Consider the following 15,253-nt stretch of genomic DNA (forward strand, 5'->3'; position numbering starts at 1 on the left):
CGGTATGAATGACCTTTCCTTAACTTCTTCAATATTAGGTGAAAATTGAGAGGCATGAGGAATATAGGACCAGGGAAGGTCTCCTGGGTTCTTAGCCAGTTTTGTGCACTGGCACACACTCTTACACAAACCTTTTCATCAGTTTATTTGGAACAGAAGGCAGGAAATCAATTAATGACTTACACTTGGAAGTGGTGTGCTGCAATCTTGCGGTGTGTCCCTCTGTTGTACATGTGGTCACTAACAGAGACTCACCTTGCTGGGGCCTGACTGTCCTGCCCTGAGAAAAGGATGAAGCATCCTCTGGAAGCTCAGGGCAGAGTTTGCAGTGTCCCACCCTTCAAGGAAGTGCAGAACAGAGCCATGCCTGGAGCCCACTTCCCCGTGCCGTTTTGTCCCATGGGAAACCCCAGTAGGAGTCATTGAATAGTTTGGTTTGGAAGGGATTTCAAAGACAGCAGCCTGCTGTCCCTGGCAGTGGAGTGACTTTCTGGAGGTGTCACAGTCAAAGCAAGCCCTGAAGAGAGCAAGGCTGAAGGAGCAGCTACACAGAAAAAAGCAGGGCTTGGGAGAGGTTTTGTGGAAGTCATTTTGGGGTTACCAGATTGTGAAAGAAGGGACTGCAACAACAGCAGCCCTCATCTCTGGCACTCTTGAGCCAGTGCAAGATGTGGCACCTGGTGCTTTGATCCCGTGAAGAACCAGCTGAGCTCAGAAAGGTGCTCACAGGATGGAGATGGTGGCAGTAACCAGCTGCCGGATCCTGGCCAGGTTTTGAGGTGATGTCTGAGATGGAGAACAGATGTTGCATTAATAAGCAGAGAGGACTCCATTTCTTCATGCAGAAAAGCCAAATCTTTATTGTATAGGTCATATTTTATATGGATTTATTGTATAGGTCATATTTTATAGGATTATCAGGAGGCAGTGTGTCAGATCTTAGTGGTGGAGAATACATTCACATTTAGTTCATTGGTCAGTACATGGTATTTTGCATGTCTATCAAACTTTATAGTTACTTTACATATTTTTTCTCCTGATTCTCATGAGACAGATCTTATTGTTTATGCAGGTGCTAGTTGTTTTTCACTCAAGAATAAGTTGTTGTGTTAACGAGCTCTCATACCAAGATTGTTTTCACATGGGAACTTGCAAATTACTTAGCTGCACTTAGAAGAAATTACAGGCTAGCTATTAATTTAACAGAGCAGGCTTGATTTTATGAGGCCTTTCTTTTATAATTCTTCTACCTGTCTACAACAACAGGAAGGTGGCCATGGTGGTGGTGGGGATTAACATTGACCTTTGATCGTGAGGATCCATTCCTCTTTGGGCATGGATTTCCTAATCTTGATCTAATCCCAAATCCCTTTATCTGGATTCAGCCTTTGCTCCCTGTTGGGTGCTGTCCTGATTACAGATTTAGGTAGGACCCTTGCATGCTCTTCCACTCGGCAGTGGGAGGGTGATTACCTGGCTGCTGAGCCTTGCTGAGTGCTGCACAGTCATTCCCAAGGTCTCAGCCTCCTCCAGGGCCAGCAGGGCACTGGTGGTCTGGGAATATGGGAAAGAGCTTCAGTGAGAGGAGAACTTTGTGTTAAGGCAGGAGCCCAGGGGAGAGTTTTAGAGATCCCAAACCAGAAGTAGGGGAAGTATATTGAGAGGGTGAGCCCTTTGCCTGTTCCAGGCTGACATGGTACCTGCACTTCTGGCTTCAGAAAGCAGGAGGGTTTTCTCCAAAGGAGGGAACATACCTACCTGAAGTTACTTTTTTCCTATGAGTTACAGTTTCAAGTGAAATGTTTTGCCCTTAAAAACAATCTACCTCCTGTATCAGGGCACAGGAAAGGCTGGGATGAGACTCTTCCATTTCTGCAATATCTCTGACACCTGTGCCAGCAAGCTGGAGAAAGAGAAGGCTGGATGTTCTCAACACAAAAATCAAACAGTATTTCTTTCAGATGGGCAGGACGTGGTTCCAAGTCATCCTTATCCATCCAAGGGAGACAAAATCCCTTCTTGCTCCTTCTCCCATAGCTGTCACCTCCAAATTGGATGAATTGAAGCACCAAATCGGGGCAGTTCAGTGGTACTACTGCATCTTCCTCAGCAGGACACCTGAAGTGAGACAGAGGGAAGGGGAGGTGGGTAGAATGAGGTGAAAATAGGCTGGAAACACTAATGGGAAGATGGATAGTATAACCTTGGATGAGAATGCACTAGCTACACACAAATAAACCAGAAACTTAGGTGGTTTTGTTGTTGTATATTCAGTTTTCCATAATTGAAAATATATCTTGAAAATAAAACCCATTAGGGCTAGTGGAAACTTTGTCCTTACATGTTTTTGTGGGTAGCCCTGAAGTTCTGTGCATCTTTCACTGTACTTTTTGAGGTATTGTAAAATACTGGGGGAATTGTAGAATACTGGGGAGAAAGAAGTCTGGGAAAGTTAACCTGGTGTCAATACTTGTAAATAAAAAATTAGATTATACCCACACCTGTAAACCAGGCAAACTGACATTAAATCAAGATGAGATGCAAAATACATTAAATTAAAAAATAAGCATTTATGTTTCAGTGTTTATAATATGTGATCTCACTTCTCAAAATTATTCCTGTCCAAAAACTGTGATAATTTCTGATTAAATTATGGGTTGGGTTAACAAAGGCACTACAGCAACTCAGAGTCAGAGGTTGCAACAGCACAAGGAATTTTATCTGGCCACACAAGACTGTGTTCTGAAGTAAAACAAGTTAGTAATTATTAAAACAACAAAAAGGCCAATATTATAAATTTTAGTTCACTGATAGATTTCAAGTAATGAGGGGGAAAAGAGAGTGTAGAATATGAAATTATTTCCAGTAGGATGTTGTTGTGAAACTAATGCTCATTAGTAACTTGATTAATGATCTGAAAGAAGGTATTAAACCAGTGCTGATGAAGCTTTCAGAGGATCCAAAGAACAATGAAAGTAATAAATGTTGGAAAAAGATGAGATGTACTGAACAGTCAGTAACTATTGGTGTGTTTATTTATAAACAGTAGGTATTTTTGGCTGCACTGAATGCAGAAAAGACATTCACCCAGGGACATAAACATAGTCTGTGCTCTTTCAAGATGGAGAACTCCAAAAGGAATTGGGATTGGAAGACAACCAAGGAAATGAATGGTACTTGCATAATTCTTTCTCTGTGCAGATGGGTTACACTGGGATGCATTAGCATGTGTTCACCAAGCACAGAGGTAAAAATTCTCCCCTCTGAAGAATCACAGAATGGTTTGGGTTGGAGGGGACCTTAAAGATCATCCATTTCCAGCCCCCCTGCCATGGGCAGGGACACCTTCCTCTAGAACAGGTGGCTTAGAGCTCCATCCAACCTGGCCTTGGACACTGCCAGGGATGGAGCATCCACAGCTTCTCTGGGCAACCTGTGCCAGTGCCTCACCATCGTCACAGTGAAGGATTTCATCCCCATATCCAGCACAAACATGCTCTCTTTCACTTTGAAGCCATCCCCCTTCTCCTGTCACTACATGCCTTGTAAATAGTCTTTCTTCATCTTTCTTGTAGGATCCCTTCAGGTACTGGAAAGCTGCAATTAGGTCACCCCAAAACCTTCTCTTCTCCAGATTGAACAATTCAAATTCTCTTTAATTTTCTCAGCCTTTCTTTATAGGAGAGGTGCTCCATCCCTCTGATCAATTTGGTATATCAGAGTAGTGAACCAGTTGTGGGAAATCTGGGTATTGGACACTAAAAATGAAACCAAAGAAGACTCAAGAAGGGTGAAACAAGGATGACTTGAATTCTGGAAACACTGCCCAGCACTACAGGTTAACGTGAACTGAACTCCTGTGTCTGAGTTCACTCCACTGGAGCACAGGCTGGCATTACCTAAACGGTAACGAGGTTTCTGACAGCAGAGGGCTCTTCAGCCCAGCAGGAAACCTGCAGCGACCTCACCATGGAACTGGGAATGAATGCAGACCTTGTCAGAGCAGTAGAGCACACCTCTGTTTCCCAGCTCCCCTTACTCCAAACCCCAAAAAGAATTTGGGGAGTGGGCACAGGAACAGGGCGAGGGAATTCTTGGCCACTTGAGAAGCCAAGCAATGGGATTATACCAGTCCCTTTGGGCTTCAAAAATCTGTGAGTAGGAGAGGGAAACAGACTGGCACAGGGCTAGACTGAAGGGAAAGGTGGGAAGGGCAAAAAGAGACCTCTTGACTTGACAAGGGCTTCAAAGCAGGTGGGACCACAAAGAGCTGCAGGAAACAGACGTCTCTCTGGGCACAATGGTTTGCTCAGGAAACAAACAGGCACTGCCATGGAGCTGGAATGTAAAATCCTACAGGCTCCAGTGCTGGAGAACAAAAGGATTTAAAATAGACCTCAATCCAGTGTATAACTTAAAACTGACTTGTTTGATTTGCAGTATTTTTTTACTTTCCATAACACTCTAAAAAATGGACTTGATTTTATATTTCAGCCCTGTCTTAAATGTAACTAGGATTTTTTTTCCCTCCTGGGAATTTTCCTTTTTAAAGACAACACTTCAAAAACTGTTTCCATGGGGAAACTTCACTTTGGTTATTATTACTTCCACCATCTCCTCACATCTGGATGGCTTTTTAAATCCTGAGGGCACTTAATACAAACTTAGCGTGGGGGGAAAAGGTAATAAAAGGAAGGGAAATAGAACAGACACTACCTGTCTCCAACTGCTGGTGATGTAATGTCCAGAGGTAAGCTGGGAGATTAGACACTAGCCTAACCATTTCCATCCCTTACTAATGACAGAAAAGGAGAACAAAGATTGCAAAAGAATAAATGCTTGAGTAAATAAATAAAACCCAGCAACATTGCCAGATTGGATGAGGGTATCACATAGGAGGACATAGGTGGCCTTGAAGGTGTCAGTAACAGCAAAAGGGCTAAAGTTTGTAGCACAGAGTGAAAGGGGAAAGGACCATAGGGCCTAAAATCAAGATTTTGGCTATAAAATGGAACTTCTTTGATTATAACCATCAGAAAAGAAGAAAGACTCTGGATGACCAGAGGAGAAGACATGCAATCCAGGAGGCATTTCTGGTAGCTATAGGTGTGTGTTACTGTGCCTGTGAGAGGTGCTGATCACACTCCACCTGTGGAAGAGAACTGTGCTCATTTCTAGCCAAGAAAGCCTAAATTAAAGTGCAGGTAAGAGAGCACTTTTGCACTCTATTTGAAGAGCAAGTAAGAGAGTAAGGAGAGCTCACAGTGCATGAGGGGGCTGATTTGGTTAGTTAAGCAAAGTGAAGTCTGTCCTCAAGGGAAATAAACACCAGGGAGGAAGAACAGCTTCAGCTAGAGCCAGGCTGGCACAGGCACAAGAGAATATCAACTAGCTGTGAATTCACTTAAGCTGGAAATTAAAAAACTTTAAACTACTACAGCAGTAGGGTTCTGGGGCAGCCTGCCAAGGGCACCACTGGGGACTATAAAATTTCCCAGTTTGGGATTGGCACCTGAGAAGATTTTGCAAGGGATTGTGAGACCACAATGGTGAGAGATCACACTCGGTCACCAGGAGCCTCCTTGCATTTGCTCCCACCAAAGAGATCATCCATCTTCCCACATCCTGAAACCAATGCTAAATGCTTCAGAGGCAGATACAGGCAAAGCCTCCCCAGAAACATTTTCTCCTGATCTGAAGGGGCTGGGGCTTTACTCATCCTCAGAACAGGAGGGTGCAAGGCAGTTTTTAACATGTGCACAAGTGCTACAGGAATTCTGAACATTCTTGCTACTGTAAAAGGGTCACAGCTCTCGAATCCAGCTGACATTTTGCTGCCTATTGAATTCATCACAACAGGAATATAATTGCACACTGCACAAAGAATTTTTGCAAATGAACTCCTTTCCTTGGCAGGAGAAGAGCCTGCCACCAGCAGAGGAGCCGGACAATAGTCCAGCCTAGTTCCACACTGGATCAAGAGGGGTGCTCCAGGAAAACTGCAGAAGATGAGAGAAAAGCACCCAAAAGATGGGGTGCCTGTGGAACCAGCAGAGAAAACAGGTGGTTTTCATATGAGGTATTTCAGTTAAGCAGTGACTAGTACTAGGAAAAGGGATGAGGAAAGAAGAGCCCTGCAGGTGGGAACACAGACAGGCTCCCATGGAGAGGATGGCAAAAAGGGAAAGGGGTCACAGATGGAAAATGAGCAGCTATTCCAGGGCATACAAAGGAGACAAGAAGGATGTCAGAGATCTGAGAGACACATTTGCAGCAGCTGACATGAGCTGTGAGATTCTTCTGACTACTCTACCTTGCTCTGCCTCAGAATCTTGCAGAGGCAGGGCCCCATCCCAGGAGGGATGGCTCAGCTGTGGCAAGCAGCAGGCACAGCCCTCAGTGGCTGCTGTTAGGGAGGTCTTTGTACAAAGGTACAGCCCCACAGGCAGCAGAGGGGGACACACATCACCTGTGCCAGCTCTCCCCACAGCCCAGACTGTGGGCACCCACCTGGCACAAAGGGTCTTCAGGGGAGCACCCTGGTGGAGGAGAGGCAAGGCATCCCATCCCTGCATGGAGCTCTGGGGACCACACAGATGTATGATCACCCTGCAGACCAGCAGATGCCATCTGGCTGGCATGGCCACGGCCTCTGCAGCACCACTCCTAGCTGGCACCAGGAGCTCACAGGAGGATGGATGCAGGTGGTGGGCACGTGTCCTGCTGCTGGGCAGGGCTGCCATCCTCCCTGCTGCCCCAGACAGGCCTGGGGGAAAACCTGCTGTCCATCCAGAGACGTGCCCCCCAGCCAGTGCCAGTGGTGCAAAGGAGGCTTGGTAATGTGTAACAGTACTTGAGCCCACACCAGCCCATCATTCTTCAGGGAACAAAGCACCCTGCCAAAGGTCTCCTCTGGAGAACAGAGGCAAGGGCAGCCTCAGCAACCCCAGTAAAGAAAATATTGACTCCTTCTGAGCCCACAAGAACCATCTCTAACTCCAGAGGTACCTCGGCCAGAGCAGTGCAGGATGGGGAGTACCTTAGAGAAGTCCTGCAGGGTGTCTGCCCAGCTGTGACACTTCTCCCCACCCTCCAGGTAGGGCTGGGCACTGCTGCAGAAGCCAAGCTGCTGGCAGCAGCTGCCCAGCACCTTCACCACCTTCAAGAAGAGGAGCAGCAAGCTCCCCAGAGGAAATTGTATTCCAAGAATGCAATAATTACCAACATTAACACCAATCCCTGGTTACCTCTTGCCACGGGGCAGCTGGAGGTGGCTGCCAAAAGTTGGACATCAGTGATAGAGCAGTTCAGGTCCTCTCCTACCTCCTCCCTTTTCTGAACCCATGCAAAAGCCCCATGCAGGTACTCAAAGAGGGTTTGCAATGAATCACTGTGCAAGAGCTGTTAGACTTTCTGTGCTGGGGATGGCAGATCTCCTGCTCCTCATTTTGGGATGGACATTTCTCTGTACCCTCTTCTACAGCCCCCTAAACCTGATTCCTTTGCAGGGCTTAATGTGTCCAGATATTTCTGTTCTTCTCTACTCAGGTCTTTTCTTTGGAAAAAAATGGGTTAAAACATAAAGACATTTTAAAATGAAAACTTATAATGCTCAGTACTTACCTCGCTCTTGCCATCTTCAAAGTGATTTATAAATGTTAACTAATTAATTAATCTTCACATCTTCTCCAACTGAAATTCAGAGTCACGGCTGAAGCGAGCAGAAAAACAGAACCTGTGGTTTTCAGGTGAAGGGCAAAGGCAAACCTGCTCCTGCCCTCTGTTTGCCATCCAGCAAGGCAATTTATAGCAATACTTTCATTCTGCACTGCAACCCTCTCATTTATTTTTCAGTCCTACCAAAGGTCTGAAGTAATCTTATGTGCTACCTCCAGGTTTCCTTTTCTTAATGGAGGTCTTAAAAGGTGCTTCCTTTGAAAAGTAAACAAAATGGAAGACTTTCAGAGCTGTGTTTAATCTCAAACTCTCCTAAAATCCATAACACAGCCAGCCTTGAGAGGGGGATACAGGCAAACGGGAAGGGGGAGCAAAGCCAGTATATGGCAAATGCTGCTCCCAGAGGATGAACTGACCCTTGGGACATGGTGGGGAGGCCATGGCTGTCAAACAACAAAGTTATGGCACAAGGACAGAGCCAGGCTTGTGCCAGCTGGGACTGAGCCGTGAGGATCCAAGTCTGGGGCTTCAGTACAGCCTGGAGTGGTGAGCCCCACCAGTCCCACGCTGGTCCACACACTGGCTGCTGCCACCCACGTGGGAATTGGTGCTCCCAAGGCTGATGGCAGTGAGTGGCACAGAGCTCAGGCACTGCTCTGCCCGGCCTTTGCTGTACAGGGCGTCACACGAGCGCTTCACACACAACCAGCCTGCAACTCTCAGTGTTGCCTTCCAACTCCACTCCTGGGCTCTGCAGCCTGGATTTAAACTGGATTCAGGGCATTGAAACAGAACCTTTGTGTCTAAAAGCCACAGTTTGGTTAAAGATAGCAAAGCCCAACAGACCAGAGAGGAGATGAGACACTCGGGGCAAGGAGCTGTTACAGCTGCTCCTCCTGAGCAGCAGTTTCTTGTGGGACACAAATATCCTCCTGCAGTACCGGTAACTTCAGCTCTCCCTGGAGGTGACACTGCTCCAGCCCAGCTCCCGCTGGACGCCAGCCAGTGGCTGTTAGGACACGTGCTGTGTCCGGCTGCTCAGCTCCATCCAAGCCCATTCTCATCACACCCCAATGGCTTTGCAAGCAGCAAATCCTTCAAAGGGTGCGAGGTGCCAGACATCTGGCAGGTGCTTGACAGTATCTCCTCAGCTCCAGAGCAGCCCTTCCCAGGGAGCTGAAGATCCGATACATATGGACATTTTTGTTCCTGCAGACAATCACAAACGCAGCGAGTGCCGTGCCTCTGCTCCCTGACAGAGACAGATGAAGGTGATGTGATGCAGAAGGAAAAAGGCTCAGGTGATTTAAACAAAAGCTGGAAGCTTTGTCACAATCCCTCCCAACAATTTATGGAGTACAGGATTCATCAGGGAGACTCCCAAATTCGTTAGGCCTCTCTAGGTGGGCATACACAACCCAGGCCCAGCTATCCCCTCATGTGCTCCAGCAGTCAGATCTGTGTCTCCCATCTGGACAACTTCGTACCAAAACTCTCCCACTTGGCACTTCTGGGCCAGGCAACTACAGCCAAGGTGCTCAATGCCTCGTGCAACAGAAGGGGGGAAGGTGTGGGGCTGCCTGAGCTCTTGGGAGACGCCAGCCAGTGAGAGCCATCACCCCAGGAGAGCTGGCATATCCTGTCCCCACCAGAGCCAGCTGGTATGCCCAGCCCTGCGACCACACACAGAGGAGCAAACAAAGCTGCTGGGAAGTTTTAGGAGTTGATGGCTTTGGGTGACAGGGCTTTCCCACTGACAGTCAGGGCTGTATTACAGCAGCCTGGAATTAGCAAAGCAGGGATATTGCATTGAACCTGCATTTTGTGGGGTTTGAGATCTGAGATGGCACCTTGTTACCACCGAAACAGGCACAGACTCACCCCCCTCCCCTTCACACCTACATTGCCTTGGCTCCAGCTCTCACCTGTCTGCACAGGGAGCTGACCCAGGAGAAAACCCACCCCAGCCAGTGAACCCAACAAGGCCCCATAGAGACAAAACTTCCAGTTTCCCTTCACTGGATTATTTTTTTCCATGGTTTGCTCACACACAGGAACACAGGTTCAGGGAATCAAATTTTAGTCTTGGCACAAGGCACAGAACCAAGCGGGGGTGGGAGTCATGGTGTCAATTTACATTTACATCAGCTACATGTCATGGAGAGGCAGTGTGACACTGACACCCGTCTGACTCGGCTCCAAGCCAGCCCCGAGGAGGCATCCTTTGAAGAATCTGAGTTAGGTTTTTTCCTGGGCATCTCACAGGAGTCACTTTCACTGATTTGGATTTTTTTTTTCCAACCAGACATCACCACCACCCGAGAACAGCTTGTGCAGCATCTATCCTGTGAGAACTCACACATGTGGGCATTGACTCTGTTACCTCCACCTGTCAGGCAAGTCCCGGGATCACAAGACACACAGTATTGACACAAATAAGGACTTTTTCTTCAGTCTCTGCACTTTCCTCTGAGACTACCTGAAAATCACCTTTTGAAGAGTCTAGAGGAAAATCAACCACACAAGGAACACTTTAAATAAGATTTATGATTCATTTCTGTTTTATGGACTCTCATCCCAACAGAGATACTACCTTTGAGAAGGGAACCTTTGAGAGGATATTCCACCCCAAAATGGGACAAAGGCTCTTAATGTCACAACTTATTTTGGAACCTCAAGAACTGGTGTACAATGCAAAGAGATGCCACCCACAGGAGCGCAGGTTTGTATAGATATGTCCATAGATCTATATTTTTATTGTTTTCTATATATTTATAATATATTTATATATTTTTTAAAAGAATCCCTTCAAAAACTACCCTCCCACCTAGCAAAACAAAGATTAAACAATCAAAGACAGTGTCCTGGAGCAAAGTATCCCAGGGGGTCTCATGGAGCCAGAACAACTGCTGCGCACCAGCACCCTCTTCCCAAGCTTTTTGATGCCCTGGGGGTGCCAAGGTGACTTTCACACCTTTATGGCTCCTGAAATTGGCCTGTCAAAAGACAGGGAGAGAGAAAGAGAGAAACACGTGGCCGTGGCGACGGGGGCTTGAGCGGTTGGGGAAACAGTAATGCGTACAACCTGAAGCTCAGAGTGTGAAATGCTGCGATGAAAAGGAGGGAGACGCTGCCTGCAAGGTCGGGAAAGGAGAAAGAAAAGAGAACAAACATGCAAGAGAGTTAGGTGGCAAGATGGATCTCGGAGAAGAGCTCAGAAGCATCACACTTGGGAACCCTGCTACCCCTCCATCCCCCAAATCTCTTCCTCTCACCCTCCCAGTTGTGAAGAGAGATCCAGCTAGTTTGACTTAGACCAAATCTTCGTGCTGCCCCGGAGCCTGCGGGCACAGGGAAAAAAAAAGAAAAATAAAAGTTCAAAGTGGTTCATATCTCACTTCCTTCCTAAGTGCACAGAGAAAAAAGTGCACTGATGTTCCCCCACACACTGCTCACCCCTTGGCTTTGGAGGTTTTCTTGCTCGCCTGGCGCTGGTTGGTGCCAGGGGCCGGCTCCCGGAGCTCCGTGAGGTGCTGCTCTGGGTCCTGGGACGTGGCTGCTGCAGCGGCTGCTGTCGTCACTTTAATGGTCTTCTTCAGGTTTGCCACCTGCAACAGCAGCAAAGCAAGAGCCAATGGGTTTCCCAAAGCTGGAGATTTTTTGGCTATGGATTTTTTTAGTTGCCCTCTGATTTTTTTTTTAATTTCTTTTTAAAGGAAGCCCTGGAGCTAAGAGCTGCAAGCTCCCATCAAGCAAAAGAGCCAACATCTGTCCAGGCCCCTGCACTGCAGAGGAGTATTAAGCTGATTTAGGACTCTTCTTCAGGCACAAGTCCTTGGGGGGTCTGGCCTGGGGAGAAGGCAATGCCTCACTTCAGCAAAGACTGTAACAACCACAGCATAGTGGCTCTAGCTATTTTAAGGCAGGGGCCTTTGGCTGCTCCCTGCTGCAGGCACTCACCTCGCTCTCGATCTGCTGCTTCAGGGCCAGCTGCTGCTCCTTGTGCTGGTTGGCCCGGCTGACCTGCTCCTCAATGCCCGACAGCACAACCTCGCAGCCCTGGCACCTGGAGAGGAGACACACCACTGAACAGGCCAGGGAATTGGCATGGCACAGACACAAATGTGACAGACAGCAGATTTCAACTCCAAAAACACTGGGAAGTGACAGCTATGCCAGGCAGGGAAGATACAGGGGCAGGAGTCTGATGTAATAACGCAGGAATTATGTCATTATCTGGGAGGGGGACAGGTAACAAAGCCATGCTGGGTTAAGAACTACAGATAAACACTCAGGAAGCCTCCTGCCAGCAGCCAGCGCTGTGCAAAGGCTGCTGCGTCCCCATCAGCTCTCCAGACACAAACAGGGAATTATTTTTGGAAAATTACTTTCCATTGGAGTATGGGAAAGGGGATCGAGTAGGTCACCTCCCAACGCCACCCACCCTTAGCAACACACAAATGATCCAGGGAAGCCACCGGCTACTCCTGCAATCTTTTTGGGGTGTTAGTACTGGGGGCTTCCTCCTCACCACTCCTGCAATGTGCGGGTGATGGTGCTAAGCTCCTCCCTCCGGATGTCCCTCCCAATGCTGTAATCCACCTCCAGGCGCTGGTTCCGTTGATCCAAGCTCCCTCGCAGCACATCTGCATACACAGCCTCAATCACCAGGTCCTCCAGCTGCCGCACATTCTTCAGCTGCAACTGCTCCAGCAGCACTGAGTAGGGGATGCACTGTGGAAACATGATGGTAACTAGCACCAGACAATCCCAGTGGGAGGAGAATTCAGGAAAAACAGGGCCACTACCTTGATCTTGGCAGCCAGAGTGACGACTGACAGGTGCCTCAGTTTGTTCTTCTGGGCCTCTGTCAAGGGAGGGAGGTTTGCTGCTTCAGCTGTCGTCAGGGGAAAGAATGGGATATTAGAATTTATGCCTCGTTTCCCAGTTCTGCACAGAAGCATCTGTACCACACCCGTCTCTTAAGACGTCTGCACACCAATCCCCCAAGTGGTGCTTCATCTTGCCAAGCCATCCCCATCAATTCTCAGCTCAAAAGACCTTTTCTGGGCAGCCTTTCTTCCTGCCACCCTCAACTCAGCCTTTCGAGCTGTCCCATGGTTATTTATGCGGGTCTGCCCATCCCAATGGATATCCAAGTCTCTCCCCAGCCCCTCACAAACGCCTCTGTCAGGATGCTCTTTGCCAGGTGGCAAATGGCAGCGTCAATCTCCGCCAGGTACCCCGCTAATCTGGAGCCCAAAGCACAACCGGGCGTGTGTCGGGCCGGTGGCTCAGCCCTAGCTGCACGGGGGTGCTGCCGGGGGAGGGAGGCCCCTGCGCCCCGGCTCCCCGCGCGTTTCCCGCCCCGCGGGATCCCCACCCCCGGGCCGGGGGGCTCGGGGCCCGGCCTCACCCAGGTAATCCGCGTAGGTGCCATAGGCGAAGATGGTGAGGAGGCGGAACACGGGGGAGAACTCGCTGTCGGCCAGCTGCGGGGACACAGGGTCAGGCGGCGCCGCCGGGCCGCGGGCAGGGCCGGGCCGGGCCCGGCGGGGCCGCGGGGCGGGCGGCTCTCACCTCGCGGACGGCGGGCATGTCCAGCAGCTCCCCGAACACGTAGATGCCCGGGGCCTCCAGCACCTGGTGGATCAGGCTGGCGAGCGCGGCGCCGCGGGCCGCCTTGGCCAGCAGCAGGAACTGCTCCTGGCTCTGCCCCGTCACCTTGCCCTCGGCCGCCATGGCGGGGCCCGGCCCGGCCCGCCCGGCCGCTCGCTCGCCCCCCACAGCCCCGGCCCGGCCGCTCCCGGCCGGCCCCGCGCAGCCGCCCCACACCGCCGGCGCACGGCGGCCGCTTCCGCGTGTGACGCGCACCCACCGCCCATTGGCGGAGCCGGCGTCTTGTCCCGCCCCCGCCGCTTCCCCATTGGCCGGGCCGGGCGCCGCGCGGCGGCGCAGTCCCGCCGCCAGGGCGCCCCCCGCTGGCGGGGCTGAGCGCTGCCGGCCGCGGCGGCGCCTCGTTCCTCCGCCGCATCCTCCGGCTAGCCCGGGCCATTCCCGGCCGGCCCGGGCCACTCCCAGTCTCCCTTGTCACCCTGCCATGGCAGCGTTCATGTCCCCGGGCCAGCACAGGCTGCGGTCTGCCTGGGCACACAGCGGCCACCGGCTGGTCCCCAGCTTTGGCCCTGCTGGTCCCAGGCACCAGCCAGCCCTCAGCTCCTTTCTGCACTGTTCTCATGCCCTGCCCTGCTCACCAGCAGCGTCTGCTCACTGCTCTCTTATTTTTCATGACCCATCCTCTGTCGAAACTCCCCCAGTGGGATGTGTCCCAACAAGGCAATCAATGCCAGATGAACATCCATGTATTTATGGGTCTTGCCAGTCTGGTGAATATCTGCTCTTCATCCCTACACCTGGAAATGTTCAAGGCCAGGATTGATGGTGCTCTGAGCAGCGTGGTCTAATAGCACACCTCCCTGCCTCCAGCAGGGGTGTTGGAACAAGATGATTTTTAAGGTCCCTTCCAACCCAAACCATTCTGTGATTCTATGATTAATGTTGAAATAACTGGTGAGAAAACAGATGCACTACTATATGGCACGGTGTTTTTCACATCTCAATGATCTATTCTATAAGCACCACACCAGAATTAAAAGAGGTGCATGGAATACCTTGTGTGTGCCCACACATTGCTCTCGTTTTTGCTTTCACACCATTAAGATCTCACTATTTTGGGGATATGTAAATGTAAAAAATCTTATGTTGCAAATCACCATACTTATGTATTTAAGCTGTGCATTTCTTAAATCCCTGCATGCCTCCCCTCCTCTACTGCATTAATTTTTACCAAAAAAATGACTTTACTATCTGCTGAATCATTAACCATCGCACTTGTCAAGAAATGCATCCCTGATGCAGGCAGGGTATGGCCATAAAAAGATAGTTTAAACGCTCCACAAGGATAGAAATGTTTCTAGTGCACCTTAAGTACCTCTTGGTGGGTGTATGAGTTACAGCAATGCGGTCATTGCTAAGGGCACGCTTCCCTGTGCCAGGTGAGAGAGAATAGAGACTGGGGGTCATCTGGGGAAAAAAACACCCACACCTTCAGAGCTCTTCTCATCTTGTATAAATCACACAGTGGGCAGAGGTGAGTTGTGAGGGGACTGGGAGGAGTGCAGTCAGCGTGCATTTCAATAAGCAGTATTAAGCTGTTTGGCCAAGAGTTTCCAGTGCATCACCAATTTCCTCATGGCTGGCTCCTTCAGAAACCCACAATGATTTTCCATGAAAGAAAAAGAGGCTACAAATTGATGGGAGCCCGATACAGTCTATGCACGTAGCATGGGTTTAAGATGTTAAAATCTTAGAGCCATCAGGGCAAGTTTGCACTCCAGCACATGATTGCCAGCAAGAGATTTGGGCTTCAGCTGGATCAGTTTAGCACATATTAAAGGCAGTTGACTTGTGCTTTGCCAGACTTCTGTAAGTGCAACATCTTGAAATAAATGTAACATCTTGAAGTCTTCATCTGGGTAAAGTCTACGTTTGTTAAGGTTTTACTTGCCAGTATCAA

The 15,253-nt window shown here is 49.4% G+C and overlaps 1 protein-coding gene and 1 long non-coding RNA gene across 2 annotated transcripts; both read right to left on the minus strand.

The window, feature by feature from the left end:
• Positions 1–832: 832 nt before the first annotated feature.
• On the minus strand, positions 833–2,551 carry LOC139592840 (uncharacterized). Its single transcript, XR_011680127.1, has 2 exons — positions 1,759–2,551; positions 833–1,554 (listed from the first exon to the last, which is right to left on the minus strand). It is a non-coding gene; the product is annotated as an uncharacterized lncRNA (long non-coding RNA).
• A 7,655-nt stretch (positions 2,552–10,206) lies between these two features.
• On the minus strand, positions 10,207–13,556 carry COPS7A (COP9 signalosome subunit 7A). Its single transcript, XM_071433154.1, has 8 exons — positions 13,258–13,556; positions 13,094–13,169; positions 12,486–12,574; positions 12,209–12,411; positions 11,638–11,743; positions 11,134–11,285; positions 10,953–11,018; positions 10,207–10,811 (listed from the first exon to the last, which is right to left on the minus strand). Exons 1-7 carry the CDS (start codon positions 13,417–13,419, stop codon positions 10,979–10,981), a joined length of 828 nt encoding a protein of 275 aa, XP_071289255.1. The 5' UTR covers positions 13,420–13,556; the 3' UTR covers positions 10,207–10,811; positions 10,953–10,978.
• Positions 13,557–15,253: the final 1,697 nt, after the last annotated feature.

This window comes from Agelaius tricolor, unplaced genomic scaffold, assembly GCF_023055355.1.
Source record: "Agelaius tricolor isolate 1412-34295 unplaced genomic scaffold, bAgeTri1.0.p SCAF_9, whole genome shotgun sequence".
Lineage (NCBI taxonomy): Eukaryota > Metazoa > Chordata > Aves > Passeriformes > Icteridae > Agelaius > Agelaius tricolor.

Excerpts from the sequence above, each read along its gene's own strand:
- COPS7A (XM_071433154.1), bottom strand. The coding sequence starts at position 13,419 with ATGGCGGCCGAGGGCAAGGTGACGGGGCAGAGCCAGGAGCAGTTCCTG. Across the intron at positions 13,170-13,257 it reads ACATGCCCGCCGTCCGCGAG|CTGGCCGACAGCGAGTTCTC; the intron begins GTGAGAGCCGCC and ends GTGTCCCCGCAG. Across the intron at positions 11,286-11,637 it reads AGCAGCAGATCGAGAGCGAG|GTGGCAAACCTGAAGAAGAC; the intron begins GTGAGTGCCTGC and ends CTGCTGTTGCAG.